The 16,757-nt window shown below is 40.1% G+C and overlaps 1 protein-coding gene across 1 annotated transcript in view; it reads right to left on the bottom strand.

Moving 5' to 3' along the window:
- Positions 1 to 16,757, bottom strand: part of LOC105003643 (aldehyde oxidase 4-like) — a 71,508-nt gene that overhangs the window by 28,335 nt on the left and 26,416 nt on the right. Inside the window, exons 11-20 of the mRNA XM_010860942.1 lie at positions 15,045 to 15,196; positions 14,508 to 14,601; positions 13,266 to 13,375; positions 10,786 to 10,970; positions 8,517 to 8,679; positions 7,811 to 7,903; positions 6,533 to 6,702; positions 6,096 to 6,210; positions 5,540 to 5,662; positions 3,116 to 3,212 (exon numbers count right to left, since the gene is read on the bottom strand). Coding sequence (XP_010859244.1) covers positions 3,116 to 3,212; positions 5,540 to 5,662; positions 6,096 to 6,210; positions 6,533 to 6,702; positions 7,811 to 7,903; positions 8,517 to 8,679; positions 10,786 to 10,970; positions 13,266 to 13,375; positions 14,508 to 14,601; positions 15,045 to 15,196 — 1,302 coding nt within the window. The remainder of the gene's footprint in view (positions 1 to 3,115; positions 3,213 to 5,539; positions 5,663 to 6,095; positions 6,211 to 6,532; positions 6,703 to 7,810; positions 7,904 to 8,516; positions 8,680 to 10,785; positions 10,971 to 13,265; positions 13,376 to 14,507; positions 14,602 to 15,044; positions 15,197 to 16,757) is intronic.

Below are 16,757 nucleotides of genomic sequence, written 5' to 3'. Positions count from 1 at the left end.
AACAGGCCTCCGGGCCAGAAGATGATGCAAATCCCCTAAGCTTTTGCATATGATAAGTTTGCAGGAAGAAAGCCTGGCTTGCTGCAAGACTCTACCCCTTCCCCCATTATCCTCTATGCATAACTTAAGGTATAAAAACTACTTTGGAAAATAAAGTGCGGGCCTTGTTCACCGAAACTTGGTCTCACCATGTCATTCTTTCTCTTACCTTCTGGCTGAATTATTCAGCCTCTTTTCTCCACTGAATTTCCTCACTGAGCTATCCTTATTTCAGCCTCTTTTCTCCACTGAATTTCCTCACTGAGCTATCCTCATTCTATTACTCTTTATATCCTTAATTAACGTTTAATTAAGCAATTGTTTTCTGATCTTCGCCTACGCCGTCTCTCCTTCGAATACCCTGGATCAGCCGGGGCTGGTCCCCGGCAGCAGGCCAGGCTTCCCTTCCTTCACTATCTCCTGGAGTTTGCTCAAATTCATGTCCATTGAGTCAGTGAAGTCATCCAACCATCTCATCCTCTGTCATCCCCTTCTCCTCTTGCCCTCAATCTTTCCCAGCATCAGGGTCTTTTCCAATGAGTCGGCTCTTATCATCAGGTGGCCAAAGAATGGGAGCTTCACCTTCAGCATCAGTCCTTCCAATGAATATTCAATGAATATGGCCAGAATCCTGAATGACAAATAGCTACCTAGCATCTTGTCATTCTGTTATCCTCAGTGAGAACAGAAATTCAAAGAAAATATACTACTATGGTTAACAGCAAGGGCCTAGGGCTCAGCCAATTCTGGGCTCCAGTCCTGGTTCTACTGCTAACTGGTTATGAGATCTCAACCAGTTACTTAACTTTTCAAAGCCTCAGTTTCATCATCTGTAAAATGCAACTACTGATATGTTCTTTCTTAGCAGTGTTCTACTTACATTTTAAATAGTAAGCAGTAATACTTAGGAACTTAAACTAGACTTAATAATAATATTACTCATTTCTTAGGGTTGTTGTCAGGATTAAATAACATAAAACATGTAAAATGCTTGGCATGGTGCCTGGCACAATGAGTACCTGATAAATGGTAACTGATATTATTATCATAACTAAATAACCATTAGCTTAAATTTATAGTCTTTGTAAAATCTCATTTAGTTTCTTCTATAAAATATATTATGGAGTAATGAGTGTTTGACACAAGAGTAGATGCTGTCAAATCTCTGAGCATCTTTCTTAGCTTTCCTGCTTGTATTTAACTATTCTTCTGAGGTAGTAAATTGTTTTTATGATTGGGAATTAGTCTACATTTTCTGCTTAAACAGAATGATGCTGGGAAACAAGTATTCTGAAGGCATTTCGGTAAAAAATATAGCACTTGCCATTCCACTTATTTAGAAGTAGGTAAAAATTACTGTAAAAATCACTATTTTCTCTTACTTAAGACTTGTAGCAATTCTCTTAGTAAAGACAACTGCAGCTTTCAACTCTGGCTACAAATTAGACTCACCCACATGGAGATCTTTTATAAAATACTGATGCTCTCTGACCTTATACTCCAAGGTTCTGATTTCACAAGTCTGAGGTGGGATCTGGATATTTGTATTTTAAAAAACTGTACTAAGTCTTACCCAGTGCAGCAATTCAAAACAAGCAAGCAAGCAAGCAAACAATATAGTATCAAGATTAGGAAAGATAAATAAAACTGTTAAGAAACAACTTTATACACAGAAAATTCAAGAGACTCTGTAAGACTATTAAAATAGTGAGGGAATTTAGTGAAACTCCTGGCTATAAGATCAATATACAAAAACCAACTGTCTTTATATACTAGACATAAGTAAGTAGAAAATTAAATAAAAATATAACTTACAATAGCATTACAATAACATTATAAAGTATCAAGTACTAGAAAGAAATATTAAGAAGGGTGTACAAGAACTAAACTAAAAAGACTGATGATAATAAACAAACAATGGAACTTTTACAATTGTTATTAGGAATAAAATAGGAAAAACATTTTTTAATGTTTGGCACTAACTAAAAGTAAAAGATATTAAAACACTATTATTTGGCATTTTTACTGCTGAGTATATTTTATTGAAAATGAGTGCTTATGCTCACCACAGACATGTATAATAACAGTGTTTACAGGAACTATTCATAAAAGCCCCAAGTTGAAAAAACTCAAATGCATATCAATGGTAGAATAGATAAATAAGTTATGGGTATAATTACAGATATAATGGATATATAAATATTTATACCACAAAATACTCCTGAATAATGAAAAAGAATTATGGATCTATGCAACAACATGGATGAGCCCTCCATACACAATATTGAATAAAAAAAGTAGGCACAAAAGTTATACTATAAGGTTCCATTTATATGAAGGTCAAAAGAGGTAAAACTAATCTACAGTGGTAAAGGTTAGAATAATATCTTTGGGGACTTTCTTGGTGGTCCAGTGGTTAAGAATCTACCTGCCAATTCAGGCAGCACTGGTTTGATCCCTGGTTTGGGAAGATTCCATGTGCTGAGGGGCAACTAAGCCCATATGCCACGACTACTGAGGGCTGAGAGCCCTAGAACCCATGCTCTTCAATAAAATAAGCCTGCACACTCCAACTAGAGAAAGCCCTTGCACAGCAACAAAGACTCAGCACGGCCAAATAAGTAAAATTAAAACAAAAATCTTTGGGAGGTTTACTAACTGAGAAGGGGCACAAGGAAGCTTTCAGGGTGCGGGAAATATTCTATATCTTGGTGTGGGTAGTATTTACATAGGCCTATTGTTGTTCTTATTTGGTCGCTAAGTTGTGTCCAGTTCTTTGCGACCCCATGGACTGTAGCACGCCAGGCTTCCCTGTCCTTCACTATCTCCCGGAGTTTGCTCAGATTCATGTCCACTGAGTTGATGATGTTATCTAACCATCCCATCCATAGACTTATACATATGTAAAATTTCATTGAGCTTAGTAAGTTTATTATTTGTGCATTTAAAATTGTGATTCAAAAATCACACTAGGGTTGAGAAACTCTGCCTGAGAGCTCTAGTATTTCTCAAGCCAGATGACTCAATTAAGTCTTCAACTGCAAAGGCTTTACCTTTTTGGCTCAAGGTCACTTACCTTCAATGATTTGGTCAACATATTTAAAGGCTTGCTCTACATCTCCTTGCTCAATTTTTTTCTCAGCAGAAAGAAATGAATTGTGCTCTAGGGCTTGCTGCAGACCAAAACAAACAAGAAAAAGGTGTTGTTTTTTTAAAAGCATTCTAATAAGCCATTCACCCACCATCAAAACCCCAAGCTCCTGCTCAATCAGATCTTCACACACAAAGACAATCCAAGCAGTAAGGAGAGACAGCAGATGTTGTGTTGAAATGGATTACAGGCATTGGTATTGCCTTAGTTTCGTTCAGGGCTCTGAGGAAGACCTGAGAGGGAGACAAGGATAGATATATCCAATGCGGTCCTACAGTGAGGGCCTGAGGCAGTTTGGTGTTAAGGTGCCAACTTTGTGGTGAGGGGGGCAAATAACAGAATAAAGAGAGGACAAGAGGAGGAGGTTGGTGGGGCCAGGAACGCTCAAGGGTGACGTTGTGTAGGTGATGAAAGTTAGGTGCTGAATTGAATGGGATTAGGACAGCTAGAGAAGAGAGGGAGAATCATTTACAGTCAAAAGCGCCTCATAAAGCAATAGTTTGAGGTTGAAATCAAGCTGAGGGGCCAAAATGAGAACAAGCCAACTGGAAGGGTGGGGATTTTCTATCAAGAAACAGTAGATTGGACTAGAAAGGTGCCTTGAGGTTGGATTAAGAAAGATCCTGAGGACTTACCTGGCGGTCCTGGTTGGGAGACTGCCTGCCAATGCAGGGGACATGGATTCAATCCTTGATCTGGGCAGATTCCACAAGCCACAGGGCGACTGAGCCCATGCACCACAGCTACTGAGCCCACATGCCGCCATGACTGAGCCCATGCACTGCAGCTACTGAAGCCTGCATGCCCTAGAGCGTGTGCTCTGCAACAAGAGTAGCCCCTGTTCGCCACAACTAGAGAAAGCTTGTGCACAGCAATGAAGACCAGAAGAGCCCCCCACCCCCACCACAAGATCCTGAGTTCCATACTAAGAACTTCATCTAAGGGGATGTTGCTATGTGGAAGAAGTGATCTGATGAACTTTGAGGCTTACAAAGTTAATGTGATGGACAGATAGGTTGAAACAGAGTACAAAACTCCTTTTAAAGCAGTTATGATAATTAATCTGACAACAGGTGATGAGGATCTGGCCGAACCATGAGATGGGAGACAAAATGAGAATAGAAAGAAAGGGACAGAATTAAGAGGCATTCAGAGGATAATTGGGAAATACTTGACCTCGGTAACCATTGGGAAGAACAGAGGAGAATCACAGAAAATGATGGAGACTGCCTCCCATTGGCTGGGATTCACATTGCTTATGGACTCATCTATCCTTCCATCACACATGTTTATTGAGCACCTACTATGGGTTTAGTGCTTCACTAGGCACTGGGGTTATAAAGCACTGAGAATATGTTCTTGTCCTTGTTAACAAAAACAGCTGAAACAAAATGACAGCTAACATTTATTGAATGGGTCCCATGTCCCAAGTGCTGTTCCAGGCATTTGAATTCTTCCATTTAAACCTCACAGTGAAAAAGAAAAAAATAAAAAAATAAACCTCACAGTGACCTTTTGGTGTAGGTACTTTCATGGTTCCCATCTTACAGTAGAGGAAACTGAGGTATGAGGAGTTGAAACAACTTGTCAATGCTTTCATTGCTATTAAGGTCCCACTAGACAATAGAGTCTGGAGAAGGCAATGGCACCCCACTCCAGTACTCTTGCCTGGAAAATCCCATGGACAGAGGAGCCTGGTGGGCTGCAGTCCATGCGGTCGCTAAGAGTCGAACACGACTGAGCGACTTCCCTTTCACTTTTCATTTTCATGCATTGGAGAAGGAAATGGCAACCCACTCCAGTGTTCTTGCCTGGAGAATCCCAGGGATGGGGGAGCCTGGTGGGCTGCCGTCTCTGGGGTTGCACAGAGTCGGACACGACTGAAGTGACTTAGCAGCAGCAGACAATAGAGTCAGACTGTCAGTCAGAGTACTATCTCCAGGGCTTGTGTTTAAGCGGGAAGTAGGCAGGGAGACAGAGGACCCAAGCTGTAATATAGTAAATGTTACAACTGTTCTGAGTTTCACATGCTCTGGATTTCCCAATGACTAGTTTTGTATGTGAGGTTGTAGAACATCCCCCTGGTATCCCTTATCTGTATTCTGTGGCCATGCCTTAGCAAGAGATCAAGGGAGGAGAAATGGACACAAGAAGGGAGAGAGCTCCAGGCAGGAAAATTCTCTGTATTATGTTTCGAGGTGCAGATTGCTGGAGCCTTCTCTCTAAAACTATGGACAGCTCTAAACCCAGTATAGGTGAGCCCTAAATTGTTTTGTGACCCCATGGGTTGAATTCTGTCAAAATTATACCACCCTAGTCATTCTAGAAGACATGGAATGGCCTGCGTACCTCTATTGTTATAATCCTGGGCTCTAGATCTTCATAAACAATCCTCACTTTTTTAGCAGCTTCTTTTGCATGAGCATAGGTATCAGCAGCCACAGTGCAGACGATCTGACCCACGCAAATTACCTGGCAAAAAGCCACATGTTGTATTATTTTCAACCTATGAGAATAAATCTAAAACAGTAACTTGAATGGGGTTCAGGGGATACATAGGTTGGAGGAAGAATTTAAGGACCTGACCTGTGACTGTCTTCAGCCACATTCCTTCCCACTCCCATATCACAGCCAGTAATCCTGTTGTCCTGAAATAATGTTGGTTCCTTTAATGTCCTATGCTCTGTATTGCTTCTACCACCTGATGGTTTTTTAGAAGCCTTCCCTGAGAAGGCTTATGGCTTTTAACAGAATCTCAAAAGGGTCCACCATTCAAGAGAGAATTTGAGGGGGAGTCACTGGTTCCCTGCAGGTCTTTGTGATGTGAACATGGGCCCATGACCAATAATCATTTTGGCATTTCCAGCAAAGCATTTGAATGATAAGCGGCGCACAAATCACACACCTCATTTTGTGCGTAGAAAATCTCTCCCTGATAGCTATTATCTCCTGGAACATCCTCTGCTGTTATCACATCAACAACACCAGGAAGGGCCAGGGCTGCTGAAGTATCAATTAATCTAGGAAGGAAATTTTGAAAGCACACACTGAAGTTACAGAGGTAAGCTCAGGGTAATACAAGTGATTCCTAAACACCAGGAAAAATTGGTGACCACATAACAAGTCATGGACAGTATTCCATGTGGAAAGTGCCAGCAGTTAGTAGGTGTTCTTACTTTTGGTCATAGATTTTTTTTTTCTTAACTATATTTAAAAAATGACTGATTCCCATCCAAAAGAGGAAATTATTCTTATTTGACCCAAATATATAATAAATTTTCAATTCTAATATGAAATTGTGAATGCATTCCAGTAACTTATAAGGATGTTTTGTTTTCTTACATTATCTTTGCATGAGCTCTGGTGCTGGTGACTACAGCCAGGAAGAGTTCTTGGGAGATGGGGGGCATGTCATCAACAAACACAGCTTCCCCTGTGGTGTGTTTAATGGCTGACTGGTGCATGACTGGGTGGCCAACTGGATCTTGTAGGGGTTGGTGGGGATCCACGCACTGTTCACGAACAAAGCAAGTTATTTTATTACCAGGCATCCTCAAGCACTGAAACCTGGGAATATACATATAGCTTGGTATATATATATATAGATATATCTATATCTATCTATCTATCTATATATATAGATATAGCTTGGCTTACCCCAAAGTCAAAAAAAGCTATAAGCAATTGGGTATCCATATCTGTGAGTCAACATTAATAAAGATCCATACGATAAAGGATAAATTCTGATTACAACCACCCCCTCACCCCAAAAAAGGAAGACTTTTTTTATTTGCCCTCAAAGACTCTACAACCTTGTTGAAGTATCAGAATACACAGTAACACATTAACATAATGTGATCAACTTTGTATAGCAATAAAGAACAGTTGACATCAACTAATTTGGTGCAAGAAATATACACAAATTTCTGGGAGATTTAGGATGATTATAAGAAAGCAGGGGCTTCCCTCATAACTCAGTTGGTAAAGAATTTGCCTGCAGTGCAGGAGACCCTGGTTTGATTCCTGGGATGGGAAGATCCTCTGGAAAAGGGATAGGCTACCCACTCCAGTATTCTTGGGCTTCCCGTGTGGCTCAGCTGATAAAGAATCCACCTGCAATGCAGGAGACCTGGGTTTGATCCCTGGGTTGGGAAGATCCTCTGGAGAAGGGAAAGGCTACCCACTCCAGTATTCTGGCCTGGAGAATTCCATGGACTGTATAGTCCATGGAGTCACAAAGAGTCAGACAGGACTGAGAAACTTTCAATTATAAGAAAGCTGGGAAGTCTCTATAGAAGCAGTAAATGCTAAGTCAGAGTTTAAAGAAAGGACAGACACTGGCCAAGAAAAGGAGGAAATTTTAAGCAGCAAAACTGAAAATAGAAGGGAAAGGAGATACAAAATCTAATTCTTTGTGTAGCCTTTAGTAAAAGCATAGAAGCTAAACCAAGAAAGCCATGTGTGGGTGACAATGTTACCCATCAACTGGCTTTAGCAGACTTTGTCTGTACAAGTAATAAAAATAAAAAATAAGTTCTTGAAAAGAAGGAAGATATATGCATAATGGCATACACTTACATGCACAGACAGATTAAAAAGCAAAACACCCCAGCCACCAACCTGGAACATCTGAATGCCTTGGGGTGTTTCTATAGGGAAATCTTCTAGCGCACTCACGAACTTTTCTGGGATATCAGGAAACTTGTGGGGGTCCTGAAAAGAAGATTTTTTTCACATTTAATTTTATAATCTGAGTGACTAACTTGGAAAAACACATGTCAGAAATAGGCTATTCTATTTATTCTTCCAGACATGAGATACCAGTTCTGCTGGGAGAGAGCCCTGAGCTTTGAATTCCCTGGGCTAGCACTGTTGTTTGAAGAAGTACATAATAAAATACTAATAATGGTTATGTACAGGTATATGGGATTATAGATGATTTTCTCTTCCTTTTTGTCTTATTCATATTTTTAAAATATTAAAATAGGTCTTACTTTAAGGAAAATATTATAGTTTGCTCACTGAAGGCTCTTCACTACTATAAATCAACTTGACACTGCATATTAGCCTCTGTCATACAAATTATAAAGCAAATGGAATAACAAGGTCATCCATCCCCTTCTCAGCTCAGGAGTGAAGGAGGGTGAGGGAAGGAGAGAAACAAAAAGGGCGAGGAGGAAGCTGTTGGAGGCGGGGAAGCGCCACTGGAAGGCCCCACCCTCGACACGCTCTGTGTATTATTAAAACCAGGCCATGGAGGCCCTTCATGTGCAGGCTCATGTCCAGGAGGCCAGGGGGCCCAGAGACCCAGAGAAGTAGTCCTTACCATTTTGTTCAGCCCTCGCCTCACTTTGAGGTAGAATTTGAAGAGTAAGCTGATGATGAGGGTTCGCCTATACTCTACCATGCCACCTTCAGCGTCTGGAGGGATGTAAATCTCATCCAGAACCAATCGGCAAGCATCACTCAGCATCTGGTCGTTCCATTTCCTAGCAGGAAAGAGTGTGAACATTTCACAGAAGAGGCAGAGACAAACACTAATCCAGCAGAGTACGAAAAGATGGAGAGCAGTATGTATCCGTCTTTGAAGTCTACACAAAAGACTCTCAAATCCCTCACTAGCTTTCTTTAGAATCTGGGGCAGTGGCTCCCAAATTTTCTTACAAAGTCCTCCTTTCAAAAATATTATTGAAAAAATTTTAATTTTTAATTGAGGTGTAATTGACATGACATTATGTGAGTTTCAGGGGTACAATGTAATGATTTGATATTTGTATATATTGTGAAATTATCACCACAATAAGTCTAGTTAATATTCGTCACCATATGTTGTTACAAATTTTTTTTCTTAGGACAAGAATGTTTAAGATCTAGTTTTGTTTTTAGCCATTTTCAAATATACAATATAGTATTATTATGTATAGTCACCATGCTGTACATTACATCCCAATGACATTTATTTTGTAACTAGAAATGTGTACTTTTTTAACCCCATCCATCCATTTTGTACTCCATCCTCCACCCCACCACATCTATGCAGCCACCGAACTGTTCTCTGTATCTACAAGCTCAGTTTTTGCTTTGTTTTAGATTCCACATATAAGATCGTACAGTATTTGTTTTTCTCTGCATCATACTTAGCATAATGCCCTCAAAGTCCATCTATGTTGCCACAGATGGCAAGGTTTCCTTCTTTTATTATAATGGAATAATATTCCATTATATATATATATATATATCCTTTATACATTGATCATCAATGACCACTTAGTTTGCTGCCATTATCCCGGCTACTGTAAATAATGCTGCAAGCCACATGGAATTGCTTATGTATTTTGAGTAGATGTTTCCATCTTCTTTGTAGGATCATATGGTAGTCCTATTTTTAATTTTTTGAGGAACCTCTATACTGTTTTCTACAGTGGCTGCACCAATTTGTATTCCCACCAACAGTGCATAAGGGTTTCCTATTCTCCATTCATGTTATTTCTTGTCTTTTATATAATACTCATTCTAACACGTGAGATGATAGTTCATGGTGGTTTTGACTTGCATTGTGATTAGTGATGTTGAGTATCTTTTCATACACTTGTTGGCCATCTGTATGTCTTCTTTGGAAAAATGTCCATTCAAATCCTCTGCCTATTTTTTAATCAGATTGTTTTTATTATTTTTAATGTCATGGCCTGGGAATGTTGATTTACCTCAAATAGCTTGGATGAAAAAAGTACTCAAATCAAGCTTCCCAGGATCTGGGACTTTGTTTTGTTCGTGGCTGTGTCTCCAACAATGACACCACACCTGCCCAAGCGCGTGCATGCTCAGTTGCTCAGTCGTGTTTGACTCTGTGACGCCATGGACTGTAGCCCACAAGCTCCTCTGTCCATGGAATTTTCCAGGCAAGAATACTGGAGTGGGTTGCCATTTTCTCTTCTAGGGGATCTTCCTGACTAAAGACTAGTAAATGACTGAATTATTGATGATACTTGCAACATTTTTCATGGCTGAAAGTTATTATATAAGTGCTTTGCGAACACTTATTTTAGTTATTTCAGTATCAGAAAAAACTTGCTTTAAGTTCTAATTGTTGACAAAAAACATGATGGGTGGGTGAAAATTACTATAAAATTACTGGTTAGAAGAACTTCAAAAATTTGCTGTCCAAATGCTAGAAATAATGCAAATGACAGGAGGAAGGCCAATTCATCTTTTGGACTATTTCATCTTCTTTAAGCTCTTTAAGGACATTTTCAGTTGTCTTAGGACACAGTATTAGAAACATTTACTTATTTTTCAGGTTAATTTGTAGTGGAATTTTGGAGATACTATCTACTTAGATTATCTTAGATTAATTTGTGAATTATTATTATAGAAACTACAACAAAAGAATCATTGTATCTTGAAGGTGGTTGGTTTTTGGGTGATTTTTATTTTCTTTGTACTTTTCTGCAGTGATTAAATTTTCAACACATTATATGCATGTGTATATATATATATGTATATTATGATCAGAAAAAATTTTCCAAGTGCTATTTTCATTGAAATATTAAAATGGCAAGGCCTGGGTTGCATGCTTCAGATGTGTTATGACATACCTCCCAATGAGCTGCTGGCAGGTTTTGCTTGCAGACACAACAGTGGGGCCAACACTTCCGTAGAACATCTGAAGTTCCTTGATGGTGTCTGTGCCATCCTCAAACTTCACGCTCATCCCAGCATTGACAATGGCAAAGGCGTTCTCCTGACGCTGGGCTATCCGGAGTCCTGACACAAAATGCCACTAGAGACAGAAAAACAACGTGTAGTGCTTAGCTTCACTGTCTGATGTACAGCAACAATGACGTTTGGTATTGATCCTGAAAAAGATCTTGTGAATGATATAAGTTCTCACACAGGCGTGGTTATGGAGTATGGAACTGACTGTGGAGTATATACTGCCCATGTGCTTTGTATTTATTGTTATGTATTACATTAAGTATTAATTATTCTGTATTATATTATGTGTTAATATCTAATCCTCACAACAACTCTGCTCACGTCCACTTTCCCGATGAGGAAACTGCGAGGCTGGGTCGCCTGCACAAGGTCACACAGGAAGCGGCAGTGCCGGCTCTGGGGTCTGTGCTCATCTACCCTCCTCTGTGAATCCATGTGTGGCCTTGGGCAGGGGACTTAAACTGTTCCAGTTTTACTTCTCTTTAAAACGACAAGGTTTAATTTGATCAGATGGCACCTTGGTGACTGCTGAGAGGGCTGAGTGGAGGATGAGGAGGTGAGGTGCCTCTCACAGGGAACTTCCTCACTTCCACTTGTAGCAGTTTTAGTTTGGTGTTCTATGTAAATCTTATCTGAATAAAGAATTCTACTGTAGGAAAAAACCTTGGAACCCACAGGACAAACAGTCTCCAAAGTGCTTGCCAAGTTTAAATCTGTCATTCTAGGTTGAGTTTCATTACTAGTTTGAAACATTGGAGCCACAAAGCGTGAAAGCCTCTTTGCGTGGCCAGCATCTTGGTAGGGGGCAGGGGAGAGATTAGACCCTACCATCATGGACCCTGACAAGAAGCACACATTTTTGATCTAGAAAGTAAGGTGATAAAGAAGTGTTTGAGAGACACTGGTTTTTCCTGCTGTACTGCACTGACTGGTGGGGACTTGCCTCTCATTCCTCATCACCTTCCCTTGCCTGAACTATTGCATTAGCCTCCTAACTGGCCATTCGACTTTTAGGCTATCCTCCAATCAACTTATCCTCTATCTTTCTAGTGATCAATGTTTCTCAAAAGCGCCTTTCATTAAGATTGGATCTTCTTTAAAGCCTTCAGAGGTGACTGTTTGCTAGGACCCATACAGACTCCTTAACAGAGCAATAGATATGCTTGGTGATGGAGCCCCAACCTCCTTTCCAGACTCATCTCTCAGGTTGCTCCACACAACCTGCCCAGCCATCTGGCCTTCAGCCTGCCATGCCCCCCAGCCCCCATCCCCGTGAGACTATTAACTCTTTGACTATTTGTTTCATAGAATAAAAAAAAGTTGAATGATTATGTGGCAGCCTGGATGGGAGGGGAGTCTGCGGGAGAATGGATATATGTTTGCGTATGGCTAAGTCCCTTTACTATTCACCTGAAACTATCACAACATTGTTAATTAGTTATACCCCAGTACAAAACTAAAAAAAAGATTTTAAATTAAATAAAAATCCTGGAAAGACCACCCCCTTCTCTACACTGACCTATGCTGATCTCAACTGCCTTCCTTCATGGTTAACAACACCAGGGCAGGGTTCTCCCCATCACCGAAACTACCTCAATTCTTTGTCCGCTCATTTCCTGTCTGAGATTAGTTTTTTCCTATTTCAAGCCCTTCCCCATAGGTGTAGAGACCTTTAAAGACTGAACGCTGTGTCTTGTAGTCTTCGGAGTTTAGCACTGTGCCAGGCATGTAAAGTAGTAGATAGTTAATAAATAGAAAATTGTACTTAAAATATCTGGTTAATAAATATCTGGTTGACTTGGTAGTAAATTTATGGTAATGAACTTTCAGTTTACCAGAAACTTGCTGTAGTCAACAGACTATTACTCAATCTTGGCTAAGTTTCATCTTTGTCTGAAACTCCCAGTTCAGCTCTTCACACAAAGGGCTCTCTTTTTTACAGGGCTAATGTTCCCTGCAGGCAGAGAGATAAGGCTCATGGAAATGTTTTCATTTCTTTTAAAATCAAAAGGAAAAATGAATATAATGATAATGAATATATAACACTGAAGGTAGCCTGGATCATATATATCTTTATACTGACACAGTCATATATATTTTTTACTTTATCTTTTATGGAGGAAAGGACTAACAGAAGGCAAAGCACCCAGGGCCCCTGAGTTCATACCGTGGCTCTGATAAGAAAGCAAATCCGATGGTCACCTGGGAATGCACCCCTCCTGTGAGCAGCCCCAAAGGCGCCCTGCAGCAGCTGGTTGGAAAGGAGAGGACACCTCTCCCTCGGAAGCCCATATGTGGCCTGCTGCTCAGGGTGAAGCTGGGCTTCCCTGGGGTGGGCGGCGGGTCAGGGAGCCCTTACCTGAGTAGAGTGCGGAATATACACAGATAACACAGTCTCTTCTGACTTGAGGTTGGCTTCAGGTGACTTCTCAAGGAAACGGCCATCTAAAGGAATCTGCCGTTTTCCTTCTATTAGAGAAAATGACCTTGATTAGGATGAAGTTATCAAATTGGAGAATATGCCCAAAGGGACAGATATGATGCACTGGTGGAAAGAGAGTGCAGTTGGGAGCCAGAGATGTGGGTTCTTCGTCTAGCTCCCGGGCTGGGTTGGCTGAGGCAGGTCCTGGAACCTTGGGCTTCTGGTTTCTCATGCATGATGGCAGGGTTGGACCCAGTACACTAACATGTCCTTTCTTGTTCTTATTGCCCATTATACACCACTCACAACATTTGGGCTTTGAAGAACTTTAAAGCTATTTGGAAACTACCTAGTACAAAGTGAAAGTGAAGTCGCTCAGTCGTAGTTGCAAAGAGTAAGGCCTAGTATAAAGGAGGTTCACAAATGGGTAATGGGTACACTGGTTCCAGTGTATTTCATAGATGGGAAAACTGAGGCCCTGAGTCAAGAAAGGATAGATGACCTGTCCAAAGAGATAGAGATGGGATGAATGGCAGGGGTGGGATGCCTGATATATACTTTCCCCCCTTAAACAGTTTACTATACTCTCTCTTTTGCTCCACCATAGTTTTAAAAATCTGATTTTAATCAAAGAGAAGGTATCTTATATCAATAGACCTGTGAATAACACACATTTGTCTTTATTTTTATTTCTTTAAGTTTAAATCATTTTCCCTTGGCAAAGTTTAAGCTATCTTTGACTAAAGAGAGAAGAAATGAGTAATATGCCCCACAAATTTGATTTTGTTTAAAATGAAAAGTACTATAAGGAAAAATTTCACCTTTATGAAACTGTGAAATAAAATATGCTATAAAACTTTAAAATCACATACATACACCTCATTAAATTTTCCTTTATCTGCCTTGATAGTACAATTTGGACTACGCATAAATACAGCCAACTAGTTCAGAAAAACTGTCAGGAGCAGTAACTTATGTGATCTACAAGATATAGAACATATGGAAAACAAGGTGATTGATCTCAGTTTCATCCTTATGTTTGAGGTAATGTAGATACAACCAGATATATTTGGTGAGTCTAAGTGAGATATATTTGGGTTCCTTGTTCATAGTTTGCAAAGGAGCTACGTAACTGATGTGATAATTATAAAATTAAATGCTTAAAGCTTGGTCTCTTACCTTTAGATATCAGATTGATGGTAGCATTTCCTGCTGCTAAGATGGGATTCAGGTCAGAATAGTTAGGCCTGCTCACCACATGCCCGCCTAAAGTCTAGATTAAAAAGAAAAGATGGCATTTTTAAAGCTACACTCAGTCATTTGAAAAATAAGGAATTATGTATACAGGGATCTTGTGTAAGCTTTAAAAATTCTCTTCTTTGTTTCAGAGAAAGATCTGGCAAACTTGGGGGGGGGGGCGTGCAGCTAAATACAGTCAGACAACACAGTGTGCAAGAGTCCCACTCCTCTGACCCCAATTCGAACTTATAGCTTGAGAAAATATTGCCTTTCCATGTGCCATGAGGAAAAAAACCTCTTTCAGAACTGACCCTAGCACGTGTCCAATAACATGGCGAAGTGAGGAGACTTGGAGCCTGAGGAAACTCTAAATTCAGATATGCACTGTGCTGCTGTCAATACAATTCTCATTGTCCCAAAACCGTCTCTAAAGCTGCTCTGACACAGTCTTATCTCGTATGACACTAGAGAACATACCGCCATGTTCCTAATCTGGGCTCCAGCAAGTGTTCTCAGGTGCTTCAGGAGAGCGTGGTAGGTCTTGGTCTTCTCCTTTGGTTGTTCAGAAACAATAAAATGTAAGGCATCATTCAACTGGGCCAGGCTGTATCCTGCGCCTATCGTCACCCCTGAAAGTAAGGTATGGAATTTAAACTTAAAGTAGAAGGTAACAAGATGCATGGGCTGCTTGGAAACACTCTTTCAAATATATCTTCTCTTTTCATATAAACTTAGAAGGACAGAAACAAAGATAAAGATATTTTGGCAATTTGCTTTATTCTCAAATATTAAGTACCAAAGATTTTTCTCTTTCATGTACACAGTTGTATCTGCCTTAGATTTTAGGACACCTCAACCATAGATATCTGAAACTCACTACTCTGTTTATTCCCAGTGTAGTGCTGTCCTGAATAGACGGATCAAGTGTGAAAATTTCAACCAAGATCCTGTAAGATTTTTACAAGATCATTACACTTGAGTGGAAGTTGACTTCCAAATCTGCATTGCTCATTTGCCCTTTTTCCAAACCATCTCTTCCTGTTGTTCCTTCATCATAACAAGAAGAGACACCTGCTGGAAACTTGGCTTAGTTCTATCTGCCTGTGAGCTTACAGGGAGTGTTTTGAGTAGTGATGTCTTCTACTTCATGCATTCTCAATGGGGGCAATACTGCCACCAAGGCAGTGAAAAAAATCTTATTCTTTTTATTTATAAAGCCCTGATACCCATACAGATATATGGTCTATCTGTGATGTTAAAATTTTATGGAGGATGATGAGAGAAAAAACGTCCATCACTCCTTAGAGTGAGAAATGATGAAAAGGTTGAGAAATACTGACTTAATTTTCCAGGTTCTAACATCCAGTCCCTCCATCTCTACCACACCCTAACCACATCCCTTCCTTCTAGCCCTTCTCCATACAGCCTGACCTTTCCTTGCTCCATCTCCTTCTGTGGCTCCATTAATATGGACTTTCCAACAAGAAAAAAAATAAGAAAAGAATGAGCAGACTAAGATGGGAAGATCAGAGGGGAAAGCAGATAATTCTCCATTTGATTTCTATTTACGTATCTGAGATTTACTCAGACGTATGATTTTTATCAAGACCATCCCCAAGAAAAAGAAATGCAAAAAAGCAAAATGGCTGTCTGAGGAGGCCTTACAAATGGCTGTGAAAAGAAGAGAAGTGAAAAGCAAAGGAGAAAAGGAAAGATACTCCCATTTGAATGCAGAGTTCCAAAGAATAGCAAGGAGAGATAAGAAAGCCTTCTCAGTGATTAATGCAAAGAAATAGAGGAAAACAATAGAATGGGAAGGACTATAGGTCTATTCAAGAAAATGAGAGATACCAAGGGAACATTTCATGCAAAGATGGGCTCCATAAAGGACAGAAATGGTATGGACCTAACAGAAGCAGAAGATATTAAGAAGAGGTGGCAACAATACACAGAAGAACTGCACAGAAAAGGTCTTCACGACCCAGATAATCGCAATGGTGTGATCACTCACACTCACCTAGAGAATGGTATGGACCTAACAGAAGCAGAAGATATTAAGAAGAGGTGGCAAGAATACACAGAAGAACTGTACAGAAAAGGTCTTCACGACCCAGATAATCGCAATGGTGTGATCACTCACACTCACCTAGAGCCAGACATCCTGGAATGTGACCTCAAGTGGGCCTTAGG

The sequence above is a fragment of the Bison bison genome, unplaced genomic scaffold (assembly GCF_000754665.1).
Source record: "Bison bison bison isolate TAMUID 2011002044 unplaced genomic scaffold, Bison_UMD1.0 scf7180017864471, whole genome shotgun sequence".
NCBI lineage: Eukaryota > Metazoa > Chordata > Mammalia > Artiodactyla > Bovidae > Bison > Bison bison.
The sequence above is the reverse complement of the archived record's forward strand: the minus strand, read 5'-3'. Positions and strand labels throughout refer to the sequence as shown.